This window comes from Molossus molossus, unplaced genomic scaffold, assembly GCF_014108415.1.
Source record: "Molossus molossus isolate mMolMol1 unplaced genomic scaffold, mMolMol1.p scaffold_m16_p_18, whole genome shotgun sequence".
NCBI lineage: Eukaryota > Metazoa > Chordata > Mammalia > Chiroptera > Molossidae > Molossus > Molossus molossus.
This window is the reverse complement of record NW_023425353.1, coordinates 32,885,666-32,899,963: the sequence shown is the minus strand read 5'-3', so window position 1 is coordinate 32,899,963 and position 14,298 is coordinate 32,885,666. Positions and strand designations below refer to the sequence as shown.

Below are 14,298 nucleotides of genomic sequence, written 5' to 3'. Positions count from 1 at the left end.
CCCATTCAGTGAGTTTTCATTTTGTTGATGGTTTCTTTTGCTGTGCAGAGCTGTTTAGTATAATGTTGTCCCACTTATTTATTTTTTTGTTGTTGCTTTTGGTTTTGGTGTCAGGTTTTATTTATTTATTTATTTATTTATTTAGTATGTGCCCCTAGTGGGAACCAAACCTAGGACTCTCCAGCCCGTAGGCCAACGCTCCAACCGCTAAGCCAACCGTCCAGGGCTTGGTGTCAGGTTTTAAAAAATAATCACCAAGACCTATGTAAAGGAGCTTACTCCCTATGTTTTCTTCTGTGAGATTTATTGTTTCAGATCTTACATTAAAGTCTTTAATCCATTTGAGTTATTTTTTGTTTATGATGCAAGACAGTGGTTGAGTTTCATTCTTTTCCATGTGGTTGTTCAGTTTCCCCAGGACAATTTTTTTTTTCTTTTTTGTATGTGCCCCTAGTGGGAACTGAACCCGGGACTATCTAATCCGCAGGCTGATGCTCCAACTGCTCAGCCAAACTGGCCAGGGCATCCCAGGACAATTTATTGAAGAGACTGTCCTTTCCCCTATTATTACATTTCTTATAACTGTAGATATCAGGGTTAGCTAAAAAGCAGATGAGAGTGAAGTGATGTCATTCCAGAGTTGCTGCCAGGAACTCCCTGCCCCAGAGTATTGGCAACACTGCCTATAATTTCCTATCCTGGTCACACTGACCTGGGGGTCTTTAGCAGTCCTTTTCAAAACCCAGCTTCCCAAGCCTTCTTTGACATGCTAATAATTAGCGGGTTCCTTAGCTGAGATTCAACTGAGAGAATTTAATAGGACATAGTTTGGGGATGAGAATTTTAAGGGACACAATGGTGTTAAAGAAATTTGGGGAAGGGAAAGAGCCAGACCCAGTAGGGCTAAATGTGCTAACAGGGGGAAGTGGTAGAATGTAGGACAAAATGAAGTTCTCTGCACAATTCTGCCAACAGCTAGCTAGCTGTGATTGTGTCTAGAAGAAATGGCATCAATGACAGCAACTTAGGCTGATGGTATTTTGCTGCCTACAAAGCTCTTCTCCTCTGTTAACCAGTTGGAGCCTATGGTAGAAAGCCCTCAGCACAGCCCCCTAAGATCCCTCCTCCTGGTTATTCACACTCTTGTTTAGTCTCCTCCCACACTATACCAGGCTTCTGTCTCAGTCCCTCTCAGATCATTTGCACAGGGGGAATCAAACTACTATATTGTGAGCTGTCCTTGTGGAAAGGCCCATGTGGTGAGAAACTAGAGGCCTCTTGCCAAATGCTACATAAATCTGAAAGCAGATGCTCCATCTCAATCAAGCCTTCAGATGACTGCAGCTCCAACAACATCTTGAGTGCCCTCTCATAAGAGAGCCTGGGTCACAACCAACCAGCTATGCACTCCTGGATTCTTGACCCTCAGAAACCATATGAGATAATAAAAGTTTATTATTTTAAGTCACTAAGTTTCAAGATCAATTGTTACACTGGGGGCCAAGATAAGTCAAGTAATTTGCCCAAGGACTCAGGATAATTAGAAGCCCTACGTCTTGAATTTTATTTTTAGAGCTCTTTCTACTTATCCATCAATTCACTTAACAAATATTTCAACAACTTTCTTATTAAATAAAATGTTAAGGGTTGTTGAGCTTCAGAACATGTAAAAATAATGCTTTAAAGAAACACTGGGTACATGAAAATAAGCATTTAATGTGGTATCGTTTACAACTGTTGGGTGCCCTAATATTTCCTGTTATTTAGGTTGTGGGCAAAGGTAGATGCCACAAAAAGAGGAAGTGTTATTCTGATCCTTGATTGGGGCTTGTTGCCAGAATTTGGTCTTATCCTCTGCAATGTATAATTTGTGATAAAATTGGCAAGAGAATGTATGCTCCAATAAGTTGGCCAATTGCATTAGCAAACACAGAGCTTTAAAGAGTATTATTTATGATAAAAGCTGACCAAGGATTCTTACATTCGAAGAATGGGGGTGGGGGATCCCTAATGCATGTGAAAAACCTGAGCACAATAAAACCCAAGGCAGAGGCATACAATGCTGGTATTCTTCTGGCTTTTATTCTTAGATACAAAATGTCTTTCCTGTTCTTATAACCACTGGGATTTATTTTTAAGACTAAGAAACATCATTTGCTCATATACAGATCCTATATTTCTAAAGTAAAGATATTCCAGATGACTATATATAGATTCAGTTTCTCCAGATAGGGCCAACCTAGAGACTTGGGGCCCTCCACAGGGAAGTAGGAGAACTCCACTTGGTGGGAAGTGGGAAGAGTAAGTCAGGGACCCATGGGGCTGCTAACATCTACCGTAGTATCAGTGGCTATGGCTTTAGGATCATGAACAGCTATGAATGACTACCTCTTCTTTTAGTCCTCAGCTTCCTGAAGGTAAAGGAGATAGGAGCCCAAAGCATTCAGTAGGGTGGCATTATTCTCTAAGCAGTGGTTCTCAACCGCCCTAATGCCACGACCCTTTAATACAGGTCCTCATGTTGTGGTAACCCCCCACCATAAAATTATTTTCATTGCTACTTCATAACTGTAATTTTGCTACTGTTATGTCTTAGGCGACCCTTGTGACCCCCAAAGGGGTTGCGACCCACAAGTTGAGAACTGCTAAAAGGTATGGTCAAGCAGCTGACCCCAGGGCCAATAAAAATCTGTCCATTTATAAGGTTTCTGGCCCATAATTGGAGGTGAGAGACCTCCACAAGTATAGTGTCTGAAAACTAATAATTTTTTGTGCATTGTAGCTGGGATTGCTGTTAAATAATTCTGGTATGTCTCATTCCAATGACTTCCTGGTACGTGTGAATAAAACAAATGCTGATGGAATCTACAAGACTCTAAATAATCTGAGCCTTGCCAACCTCACCCAGGTTTTTCCTTATACTCTCACTGGGGTCATGGCCAGGTTTCAATGGCACTAGCTCCTTCATGTACCATACCCTCAGTTAGTCTCTTCTCCAAGTGGTGGCATTTCCTGCTTCTCCTGTTTTACCCGGCTTCCTCCACAAGGCTGGCTCTTTGCTGTGTCCAGGTTCCTGACCACCATCAATGTAAAGTAAACAGCCTTCTTATCTCAACACTGTCTCATCAACCTGATTCACTGTTGACCACTTATCACCATCAAAAATTGACTCCTTCTTTATTTAATGATAACATAATATAACCTGACCATTTATTGAGCAGTTTCACATGCCAGGCACTGTTCTAAGGGCTTTCCTCATAGCAACTCATTTAGTCCTGATAATGATCCATTTCACCCATTACAGACAAGGAAACCAAGACAGGACAAGTTAAGTAAGTACCTGAAGTGATGGAACTACTTGGTGGTAGAGCCAGGAATCGCCACAGGATTTGTTTCTTCTTTTTTGTTTGTTTATTTGTTTTTGTTTTGTTTTTCTGTCCTCCCATTAGGCTGTAAGCACCAAGGGAGAACGACCTTGCCGGTTTTGTTCACTGCTGTATGCTAGCACCCAGCCTGGCACATTGTAGGTGCTCAATAAGTAGCTGTTTCAACCGATGAATAAAAAAGATTTCATAGCCCTACCGCTGCTTCATCCCCTCCATTCTCTGGGATTGTGTATAGATGTTATGCAATCATCTATTAACTTGTACCACTTTGGTGATCACGTGATCTCAGCTGCAAAAGAGACTCCAGCTACTCAAGTTAAGGCTGTTGGAAGTATGAAAAAGTCTCCTTACCTGGGCTGCCATCGGGGTGTGGAGACAGAAGTGTCCTTCAGCCCAGCCAGGAGGTCTGCTAGCCTGGTGTAGGCAAATGCGCTCTGTTGCAGGCTCTGCAGGCGTCTGTTCTGGGACCAGTTTTTTTCCATTTACTATTGTTTCATGCTGGAAGCCAGCTCTCCTGAGCGATCTGTAGGAGGGCCCGTGGAGTCTTACACAAAAACTCTCCTAGTGGGTTGGGCTGGGTTCTGGAGGGAAGATCCTAGAGCAATGGCCAGGAAACGCCTTAATAGTACCACAGCCCTGGGTCCTCTCTGGCACTCTAGAGAGATGGAATATATGAGGGCTCTGAATTTTAAAAAAAGGAAAAAGCAAGATTGTCAAATATTAAAATACTTCCGCTAATAAGAACATTTAAAGTTTATGATTTAACCAAAGTGCATTATTATCCAAGGTTATTTGATCACTCTGTGTTGGCTTCTGGGTTGTAAACGCTCAGAGGTGGACCGGATTAGTGCTCCGCAGCTAAACATCAATCAGTGTGTCTCGCGTTCACACTCGGCAGCAGAGAGCCGAAGTCGGGGCTGCACGCGGAGGCTCCCAGAAGCCCCACCTGGAACTTTGCTCAGGTCCTTTCCGGAATCCCTGAGGGGCGACAGTGAGCTGGGAGGACTGGCGTCGCCAGTGCCCAGCACCTTGGCTGGTCAAGACGCAGGCAACTCTCTTGCTCTCTTCTGATACACCACTGGGTGCGACCCACATGTCAAGTTCCCCTCCCCCCACCCCATGTTCCCAAAGCCAAGGTCTGCGTACCTTCCTCTACGCGCTGGGCAGTGACCTTCGGTCCACTATAGAGGAGCGGGTGGTGGCTGGAGGGCGGGCAGAGTGTTGATGCCAAGAGGTGGGTCTGGCCTGGGAGCCGGGCACTTTCGCACTTGGCTCTACCAGGCTGCATCTGGGGTTCTGTCCCCACAGCTACAAGGCAGGGAAAGGCCTGTTGGAAAGTTTAAGCCTAAGCAGAAGGAAACTACCTAGCGTCTTCTCTGCGCTCCTCGGAGTTGTGCTGACACTGGGCACTCAGATTAATAGCACGCCGCTATTGCCTTCGAGGAGCGCCACGTCTGGTGGACTGCACCGCCTGCGACATGGCTCCGACTCGAGTCTGGGGAAGGGGGCGTGAGGAGGAGAGGGTGTGAGAGCGAGTGAGAGCATAGAAGAGCCTTAGCCCAGCCTGGGAATCAAAGAAGGCTCCGCAGAGGAGGTGAAGTCTTTAAAGAGACTTGAGGTTGGGCAGGAGGAGAGGGGAAGGCTCCATACAAAGGCCCCGAGCCAAAAGAGGAACGTGCATCAAGGACCTTACTGGGGCTCCTGGGACAGCGAGCAGGGGCAAGAAGTAGATAGGATCGTGACCTTCGAGGTTGTGACCTCCTCTTAACATCTTCCTATTGGAACCCTGTGGGTTCAGAATCTCCGTAGCTCAGCAGTACAGACGTTAGGCTTGGGCGAGCACTCTGAGTGCCTTGACACTGAGCACGTAAAGACGCGGGTGCTGACGCTGTCCACGAATTCTCCAGACAAGTGCAGCATTGGAAAGGCCGTATCCCAGGGACCTCCCAGCCCTGGAGGGTGGCCTGGTGTCCAAAAGCCCGCACTTCGGGCTGTTGATTTAGTAGGAGACGCACGTAGGCGACTTCTGTCCTAAGGCTTGTTCCAGCCTTGACCAAAACTGCTGCTTCTCCCCAGGGGTCTCCTCTCCGGGATGCCCGCCTCAATGCCTAAGCTTGTTGCGGAGGCAGAGCTCAGAGGGACCGCAACGCAAAAGAAGATAGAGGCCTGGGCTGGAGACAGCACCAGGTCAGACCCAGGGATCAAGAGAACCCCTGTGTGGGGCCCAACTCTAAGGAGTCCTGAATAAACCCGTGGCCAATCAGCACTGTGTAAGGGGTGTATGTGGCTGCGATGTTCGCCTAGGAAACGCCTAGCAGCTAAATTCAAGTCTCAAAGCCAAGAAGTGCAGGGGGATCTGACCCAGGCACCCTGGGGCTCCAGAACCCTAGGAGTTCAGGCAGTGCCCGTTCAAAAACTGCCACCGCACCATTTCAAGCCCTTGATACTAATCTACTCCAGAGCTTGGATTGAGAACTAGGGCTGAGCATGAGATGTTTGGAGTGAAGCCCCCGCAATAGGAAGAGGAAGAACTGGGGGACTGAAGGAGCGCACACCTGCTCGAGCTGCCTCAGAGCAATCAGAATGAGTTGGCCTGGAAGCTGAGAAGAGACAAAGGGTCTATGACTCTGTGCCAGATCCCCTCCTTGAGCAGTTCCAAGAGGTTGGTTTGCATTAACCCAAACCTCTGTGTGTGGGCTTAGTGTCCCCAGAAGGTTCTGGTGTGAGAGTTTAGTGGATCCTCGCCAGATGCTGGACCTCTCTGCAGATAGGTCATTCCTTCCCCAAACCAAGGAGATCTCCAAGCTCTGAAAGCAGGGCTCAGTCTGCAAACTAGTTCAACCTCAGTAAGGGGTGTCTGTGATTCCTGGAAACCCTCCCGGGACTGGGCTGAAAAGTGCATCTAAATCAAACCTGCAGAAAAAAACAAGGATATAGATCAGGATGGAGGTTAGGGCTGGGGCTGAGAGCAAGGTAAAGACCGTGCACCTATTCAGGAGCCCATGCCCAGGTGTGCAGTCAAGGTGGCCAGGGTCTGACCAGAGCCTAAGTGAATCAAGAGCTGGCATGACAATTATCCTTCCAGTGCGGTTTATCTGTGTGGCTGATTTCATGGCTCCAATGGTCTCGCTGAGAGTCCCGCGTTTGACTGCAGCACCAGCAAATCCAAAGTGACACCGTGTAGGGTAGGAAAAAATTAGGGTTTTCAAATCCTGCACACCCGGTGTCACCACTTCCCACTGGAGTCACTTTCTGCAAATCACTTCGATTTTTAACCTCAGTTTCCTAATCTGTAAAATGGGCATAGTGTCCACCTCTCTGAAGAGCACACTGAGATGAGAAATACCACGCATCTTTCTGACCATGGAAAGAAGAGCAAAGTCTTCGCCTCCAACTTGATGCGCTACATATTAAAGAAAGACCCTCTCTCCCTTCCTCTTCTTTCTCTGCCTGGTTCTCCCCCACCCCCGACCCCTCCAAGCCTGCGGAGCGGTGCACGTTCTGGTTGGTCCTCCCGAGAGAGGCTAGTGTAAAAGCCAATAAGCCTGGAACACACGCAGGTCCTGCTGGGCCTGGGACAATGGTTTCCATTTAATAAATATTTCCCCCAAGGGCATTTCACGTTGGGCAGGCAATTATTCAAAGGAAACAGGCGCGCAGGTCTGCTCTGCGGGTTATTTCGTCCTCTTTACCCGAAAATGCTCATCTGACGCAAGAAACGAGTCTCACATTCTCGCTTCTTGGGCAGAGGCACCCAGGGACAAACCTAGAGACTCCGCTTCAGGGACGCTGCAGAAGGGGCAACGGGAAAGCCCCACACTGCGCTGGGCGCCTGCCGGCTTCCATGCTGCCTTTCCGGTGCGGGCAGGTGTGGAGAGCAAGTTAAAGATTTAAATAAACACTAAATAATAATAACATAAATAGGAATCGTAATGGAAATCCCATTCCTGCCCCCTCCCAGAAAGTGAAGAGCAGATCGTGTTGCTCCACAAGGCTCACCACCCAGGGTTTGTAACCTCTGCACTGCGGGACTGGAGGCCTTCCGGCAAGGTCTGGGAACGCACCGCCGCATCCCGGGGCAGGGGTGGAGGCGGCCCGCAGGGGCATCCCGTGAAAACACAGCCCAAGGACTGCCGAGGATAAGGCGCGAAAAGTTTATATCGCTTTTAACCCGAGTTTGATATATTCTTTTTCTCTTCCAAGGATCTTTGACAAGGGGGGTAAAGTGCTGTCCTTGCATTTCGTGACGAGGCTGTCCTATTTATCAACCTGCGCTCTCGGCTGAATCCCTTTGCTGTCCCTCCCCGGGTCTTTGTATTCGAAGCCTTAATTCTCCTTTGCACACCGGAAAGGAAACAGATACGAAGAGTTTTATTTGTTGACAGTGCCAGAAACAATGTGGAATCCAAGTCCCCAGTCCTGAGCTGGTCCCTGTCTTCTCCTCCCCACCTCAGTCTCTCCCTCGCACCTCTCCCCGCCCCCACCAGTCGCGCTCCCTCCGGCCTCCGCTGGCGCGCTGGCAGGTGCGCCCCCTCGCCTTCTCCGCTGCTGATTGGAGCCCAGGTTGGGGAGTCACCGCCCCGCGCTTATGTCAGAGTGCGTGTGGTCCGGCCCACCTCGCCTTTGAACTTCGCCGCTTTTGGCTCTCGTTCACCATCCTCCCTGCATTCTCAGCCAGGTGCTGCGCTAGGCAAGGCAGCTCCGGGAAAGCCACAGGAGGGGGGAGGGAGCCACGGCCTTAGACACAGGAGAGAAGAGAACCAGAGAAGGCGAAGGTGGAGAACGGGAGAAAGGAGCTTCCCGCCTTCTCCAACAAATTACCTGGCCACTTAATCCCAGAGACTCTGGTACTTGGGCCCCAGCTAGAGTCGGCAGCACCCCAGCCAGCCACCCTCTCCTCCCCCGCCCTTCCTACCCCCGCTTGCCCCTCGGGGCCTGCCTGAGTGCGGAGACTGGCATGATCAGCTGAACTTTGCGGGGTTAGCGCTTCTCTCTGGCATCCCCTCAGCGGTGCGGAGGCGAGGGGAGCGCAGAGTCCCGGCCCAGGACCGACAGACAGGCAGACAGACAACCTCGCCCAGCTCGCTGGCAGAACCCCTGCACTCCCCACCCCCACCTGCCTAGCCTCCGGGATCATGTCTAAACCATCAGACCACATCAAACGACCCATGAATGCCTTCATGGTATGGTCCCGAGGCCAGCGGCGCAAAATGGCCCAGGAAAACCCCAAGATGCACAACTCAGAGATCAGCAAACGCCTAGGCGCCGAATGGAAGCTTCTGTCCGAAGCAGAGAAGCGGCCGTACATCGACGAAGCCAAGAGGCTACGCGCCCAGCACATGAAGGAGCATCCCGACTACAAGTACCGGCCACGTCGCAAGCCCAAGAACCTACTCAAGAAGGACAGGTATGTCTTCCCCCTGCCCTACCTGGGCGACACGGACCCGCTCAAGGCAGCCGGCCTGCCAGTGGGGGCCTCCGACGGCCTCCTGAGCGCGCCCGAGAAAGCCCGGGCCTTCTTGCCGCCTGCCTCGGCGCCCTACTCCCTGCTGGACCCCGCGCAGTTTAGCTCGAGCGCCATCCAGAAGATGGGTGAAGTGCCCCACACCTTGGCCACCGGCGCGCTGCCCTACGCCTCCACCCTGGGCTACCAGAACGGCGCCTTCGGCAGCCTCAGCTGCCCCAGCCAGCACACGCACACGCACCCGTCCCCCACCAACCCGGGCTACGTGGTGCCCTGTAACTGTACCGCCTGGTCTGCCTCCACCCTGCAGCCCCCTGTCGCCTACATCCTCTTCCCGGGCATGACCAAGACTGGCATAGACCCTTATTCGTCAGCCCACGCCACAGCCATGTAACCCCCAACCCGGCCAGACCTGGAGGGTGGCCTGGAATCGGGGTTTGCACCCTGTCCTCTGCGCCTAGCCCGGGCCTGGAGATGCCTCGGGGCCAGCCCTGCCAGCGGCCGCTACCCTACCCCAGATAGGGGCGTCCTACCCGACCCAAGACGCAGACAGGTGCCAGAAACTTTCGAACACTATGACCGATATACAGTTGCCCCTCCCCAACTGTCCCAAATCAAATCTCCATCTGTACCCCCTTTGGACAAAAAAGGAGGCAGTTTGCTTTATTTATGTCCTCTTCTCTTTCCTCTGATGGGCTTTGGACTCCAGAACTCTCAGATCCCAGTATTATATCTAGAATACGCATTTTTTTTTTCTTTTGCACCCTGAAGAAAAGAGTTAGCTCTGTGTTTTGCCATCAGACACAACTAGGTGCCATTTGCTCTTCATGTGTGGGAAAAGGCTTAAAAGTTTAAAACTACAGAAGGAAAACATTTCAATTTAAAATCATGCTATGATAGTGTTTGCTTCTTTAAAGGTAATACAAAGGACCCACATGGTTATTTACTTTGTATAAAGCAGTGCTCCTAGAGACCTAAGTTTACTTTTAGACAGAATGTCGGGTTATGAAGTCAGGAAGTAGAAAGTGAACAAAATTTAAAAAAAAATAAAAACATCCTAAACGATCGTAAATGTTTTGACGATGTCTTGGAAATGTACCTAGAAGGATTTCATCTCTTTATTCTGTTCATTTGTTGAACAAAGACGTTTTGAATAAAGACAATCTGTCATTGCAAAAAGTAACCTTTGATGTGCATAAACTCTGAAGTCAGGAGGCAAGGTCTGGGCTGGGAGTTGGGTCACTGGGAGGCTGAGAGCGCACAGAACAACTTTAGCAGTGGCAGCTGGCGGCTGGCCTGCATTGGCCAATCGTGGTAGCCTTCAGGCCAGGTGCAAAGGGAGCTAGAGTCTGTAATTTGCCCGGATCATATCCTCTGGATCCGCTTTTTGCCTTTAGAGGCTGGACAAAGGTATTGGTCCCTGGGACCTCACTCCTTCCCTGTGTTCTTCACAAAGTGGTCAAACCACTTCAGGGAGCGAATGAGCTAAGACAAAGGCCAACCCAGACCTCTGAAATCTGGGTGCATTTTCCTTTTTTAAACCCAACTCCAAAGGAATGGAGAGAAGCGCGACTCTACCGGGAAACCAGTTGCGCAGGAGCATCGCGTCATGCGGTGGGTGTTTAAGTTCAATGATTAGGGGAAGACCGGTGGAAACGATTTTTTTGAAAGGTGTTTGAAAATGCTGCTGCTGGCTCTTGTGGGGATTTGGGACTCAATACTGGTTCCTAAGTTAAAAATTAAAACTCTAAGAAACGCAGTAGGAGACTTTTTGCTAAGACCCTGCGGGGGCAAAGGGGAAAAGGAAGGCCTTAGTGACACGCTCAAAATCATAAAAATCGTAACTCGTATCCCTCGAAGTTTAACAAATAAGGAAAAGAACCTCTTTCTTTCCCCACTGGGTGAATGTTAGCTTGAACATTGCTGTTTTTCGTGGGAGGAAGAACCTTCTGATGCCTTCAGCACAACTCTTTGGAACTTGTTCTCCAAATCAAAGGGTGCTCCCCTCAGCCCTCGTGTTCCCCCAGTCTCATCCGTTGCTCACGCGGGTTTTCCTATAGGTCCGGTGCTTTTCCCACTGGCTTTGATATGGTGCGGAAGGGGCGGGGGGGGGGGCATCCTAGTGGCGCGTCTGCTTTCTGCTGCTGCTGAGGGATTTGTGCGCTTGCCTCTGCCGTTTCCAAAGGAGCCAGTGGCTGGAAGTGCACGGGAAACGTTGTCAACAGACTCTAAAGCCAAAACCCATGGATTAGCATATTGTCCTCAAAACAATTAGAAGTGTTTGAGGTGTTATTTGGAGCCTATTCATCCGAGCCCCTTTGTCAAAGGGGGATTTTCATTATTTAAAAAAAAAAAAGAAAGTTAGCAGTTGTCCATCTGGCTGAGCTGAATAGCAAAGTGATCCGTGTTGTATATGCTTTTCTCATTAAGAGCTCTTTTGAGACCGATGTTAGAATTAAATGGTATAACACAATTAACATACACGGGCGCTGAATAAGAGGGGACGCCTATAAATAATAGATAGATAAATAAATGAGCGATCAGGAGAAGGTAAACAAAGGCGGGCTGGGGAAAGGGGGTGGGGGGTTGGGGGCGGCCGGGCGGGCTGAGCCACGCTTACTTAGCATTACAAAACCCTCTTACAAATCGAGACAATTAGGAAGTGACTTGCCTCTGGTGGCAGTCCCGTCTGGGGGCTCTGGGAGCTTAGGGAAGGCTCCTCCTCCGGCTCTCTAGAAGCCCAGGAGGCCTAGGGCGGAGGCGCCGCGGTTTTGCTGTCTGATATAACCCCAACTGACAGTGCTGTCAGCCGCTCTGAGCTCCCTCATAGCTCAGTGTCCCTTAACATCTCCTGAGATGAAGCTTACAGGGGTCTTGGTGTCTCCCTGCGGAGGCCGGCGCTCCAGCGCCCGGGAAGCACAGAGTGCTCCAGCCCGGGAGGAACCCCGAGCGCTCGGCTCCACCAGGGCACCCAGGCGACTGCGAGGCAGGCTTAGGGGCACCAGGTGTGTCCTACTGGGGAAGGCTTTGGGCAGCGGCGGAAGCTGAAAAACTGAAACGAGGGTTCTAGCTTGTGCCTGGCCCTGGGAACTCGGAAGAGAGTTCTAGGAAACTGGGGTGCACTGTAGCAAGGAGGCGTCGTGCGCCCACGGCTGGGCATCTGAGACTTCTTTCCAGCCAACAGAGAGCAGGAGACCCAGCAAAGGTCCCGAGACCTAACGCCGCGGACCTGGCTTGGGCCGTTTCTGTCTAGCTCACCTCGTCTTCTTCCATCCCAATCGGGCTTTGTCCGGCTGTCTGCCCTCGTTAGGCCTGGCCCCCGCCTCGGCCCCTAAGGGCCTGCCTCAGCCTAGCCTCCTGCTCCCCGGGGCCGCAGAGCCCCTGCCGACGTGCGCGGCCGAGACTCGCCCTAACAAACAGCCCAAATCCTGCCCGTCAAGCCGATGACAGGGGCCTATTACTGACTTTGAAGTCAGGCGCAGACAAAAAGAAATCCCCTGGGGTGTGTGTGTGGAGGGGGGGGGGGGGAGCAGTCCCTGTCAAACCTGTTTGCTCACAACTGTCTCTTTCTTTCAAGAAAATCATTAAAGCAAACCTATAGGGAGAGGAGCGCCCCGCCCGCCTGGAGTCGAGGAGAACCGCTTCTCCCCAGCGCGCGCCGCGCCGCCCAGAGCAGCCAAGAGTGCCCTTCGACAGACGTGGCGTGGTCGGGAGAACGCGAACTCCCGCTCCACGCGGGGCGCCGGGGACCCTGCAGGAGGCGCTTCTGTCTACACCTCTGCCCTTTTCGCGCGTCCCGCAGCCAGAGGTCCCGGACTTCTGCCTGCAGCCTGGGTCTCCCTGGAGCAGGGGCTGCTTGAAGGGCCCGGGCCTCTCGCCTACCGGGACAAAAAAAATTTACCTAAATACGTGCCGCATTTGTCCCCGACTCTCCTTTCCTGAGTACTTTAGGACCACCGAGACCTAACCAACACGCTGCTCGGGGTGGCAGCGGGCGGCGCTGGCGCGGCAGGGGCAGAGTTGTTTGGGTTTTAGGTTTTCTTTCTTAAACCTTGGCAACCATTGGCTCAGGGGCACACTGGTCACATCTGGGAGATGCGGAATCCTTAACTCCCCCCCCCCCCCAGACCTTTCATTGAGGGCCTCTGCAGCCTTTCATGCGCTTCCCCAAAAACCTTTGATTTCCTTCCAGTTTCCGGGTTTTCCCATTTAAATATCAATGTTCTTAGAACCACTAACTTAAAACTTAGACTAAATTATACTGAGGTGTGAGTGACTGACATCTGAGACCATTAACATTTGCATTTTAAAACAGAATCTAGATAACCTCCAGAAATCTCTGGTCATCTAAATCAGGGTGGTATTTCAGTCAGGGTAGACCCTTGGGGACTTGGGTTACGTCGCACCCTCTAGGGACGCTTCTCCCGCGCGGGCAGCTTCTCTGGAGATCTAAGACTGCCAGGACCTGGAAAACTTGGCAAGCGATGGTGCCAGCACTGCCCTGGAGGACTCTCAATTCCTTCCGCTCCTCCCCAGTTCAGGCCTTGTTACCATTGTTCAAGCGGACAATGAATTTCAAATCATTTGAATTTGAATATCACGTAATTCACAAAATTCCTGTTAAGAATTTCATCTCTTTATTTGCTGAGTGGATTGTGTGTGTGTGTGTGTGTGTGTGTGTGTGTGTGTACGAGTGTGAGAGAGGAAGAAAGACATAGGCAGAAGGGGCACATTAGGTTTGAGTGCAGGAGATGCCAAGGCTTTTTGCCTCTCCAGATGGGCGCACCCTCCTAGCCTCTGTCCTCGGAGACCCTCGCAGAACCGGCTTTGAGAGTTCTACTTAGGCTGGTTTCTTTCTTGGCGCTATGGGATAAGCCTTGTCCTGTAACAAGACGAGTTGGCACTGGGCCGCTACAGAGTAATTAAGAAAATAATGAAAATGACGGTGAATGGGGACCACTGGAAATCCTGGGGTGTCGACATTACTGGAGACTCGAGGTCGCCCTGCCTAACCCTGGCTGTGCGCGCCTGGGGCCCACAGCTTGTTAATGTCTGCCCTGGTACTGGGCAGGGGGCTGATGGTGAAAAGAGAGAGCCTTGACACCCCCTTCTCGCCGCCCCCCCCCCCAGCTCTTCGTCCCGCTAACAGTCACCCGCGGACTCCTGGCCAGTCCCCGGGGCCAGGTTGTGGGAACCAAGCTTTCCGAAAGCAGGAAGGGCCTTGGCCCAGGACATTCTTGGGCGGCTCCCACAGATTCTCCACCCTCCTCTCTCAGATCCCCGCTCCGAGTATCCCCTCAGACCCCCAAAAGGCCCCAAGTTTGGTCGGATTTGGGGAAGAGAGCGGGTGCCCAGGAAGGACAGAGAGCGAAAGGAGTCTGAAAGTTTTCTCTTTCCTACAAAGTGAAAAAGTTGCGCTACTCCGATGGCCAGTAGCCATTTCCAAAC

At 51.0% G+C, this 14,298-nt stretch overlaps 1 protein-coding gene across 1 annotated transcript; it reads left to right on the top strand.

Annotated features, from left to right (window-relative positions):
• Positions 1 to 8,056: 8,056 nt before the first annotated feature.
• Positions 8,057 to 9,284, top strand: SOX14 (SRY-box transcription factor 14). The gene has a single exon (XM_036267480.1). The coding sequence runs from the start codon at positions 8,522 to 8,524 to the stop codon at positions 9,242 to 9,244; it is 723 nt and encodes a 240-aa protein (XP_036123373.1). The 5' UTR covers positions 8,057 to 8,521; the 3' UTR covers positions 9,245 to 9,284.
• Positions 9,285 to 14,298: the final 5,014 nt, after the last annotated feature.

What these genes read in the sequence shown, in the direction of transcription:
- SOX14 (XM_036267480.1), top strand. Translation starts at nt 8,522, where the DNA reads ATGTCTAAACCATCAGACCACATCAAACGACCCATGAATGCCTTCATG.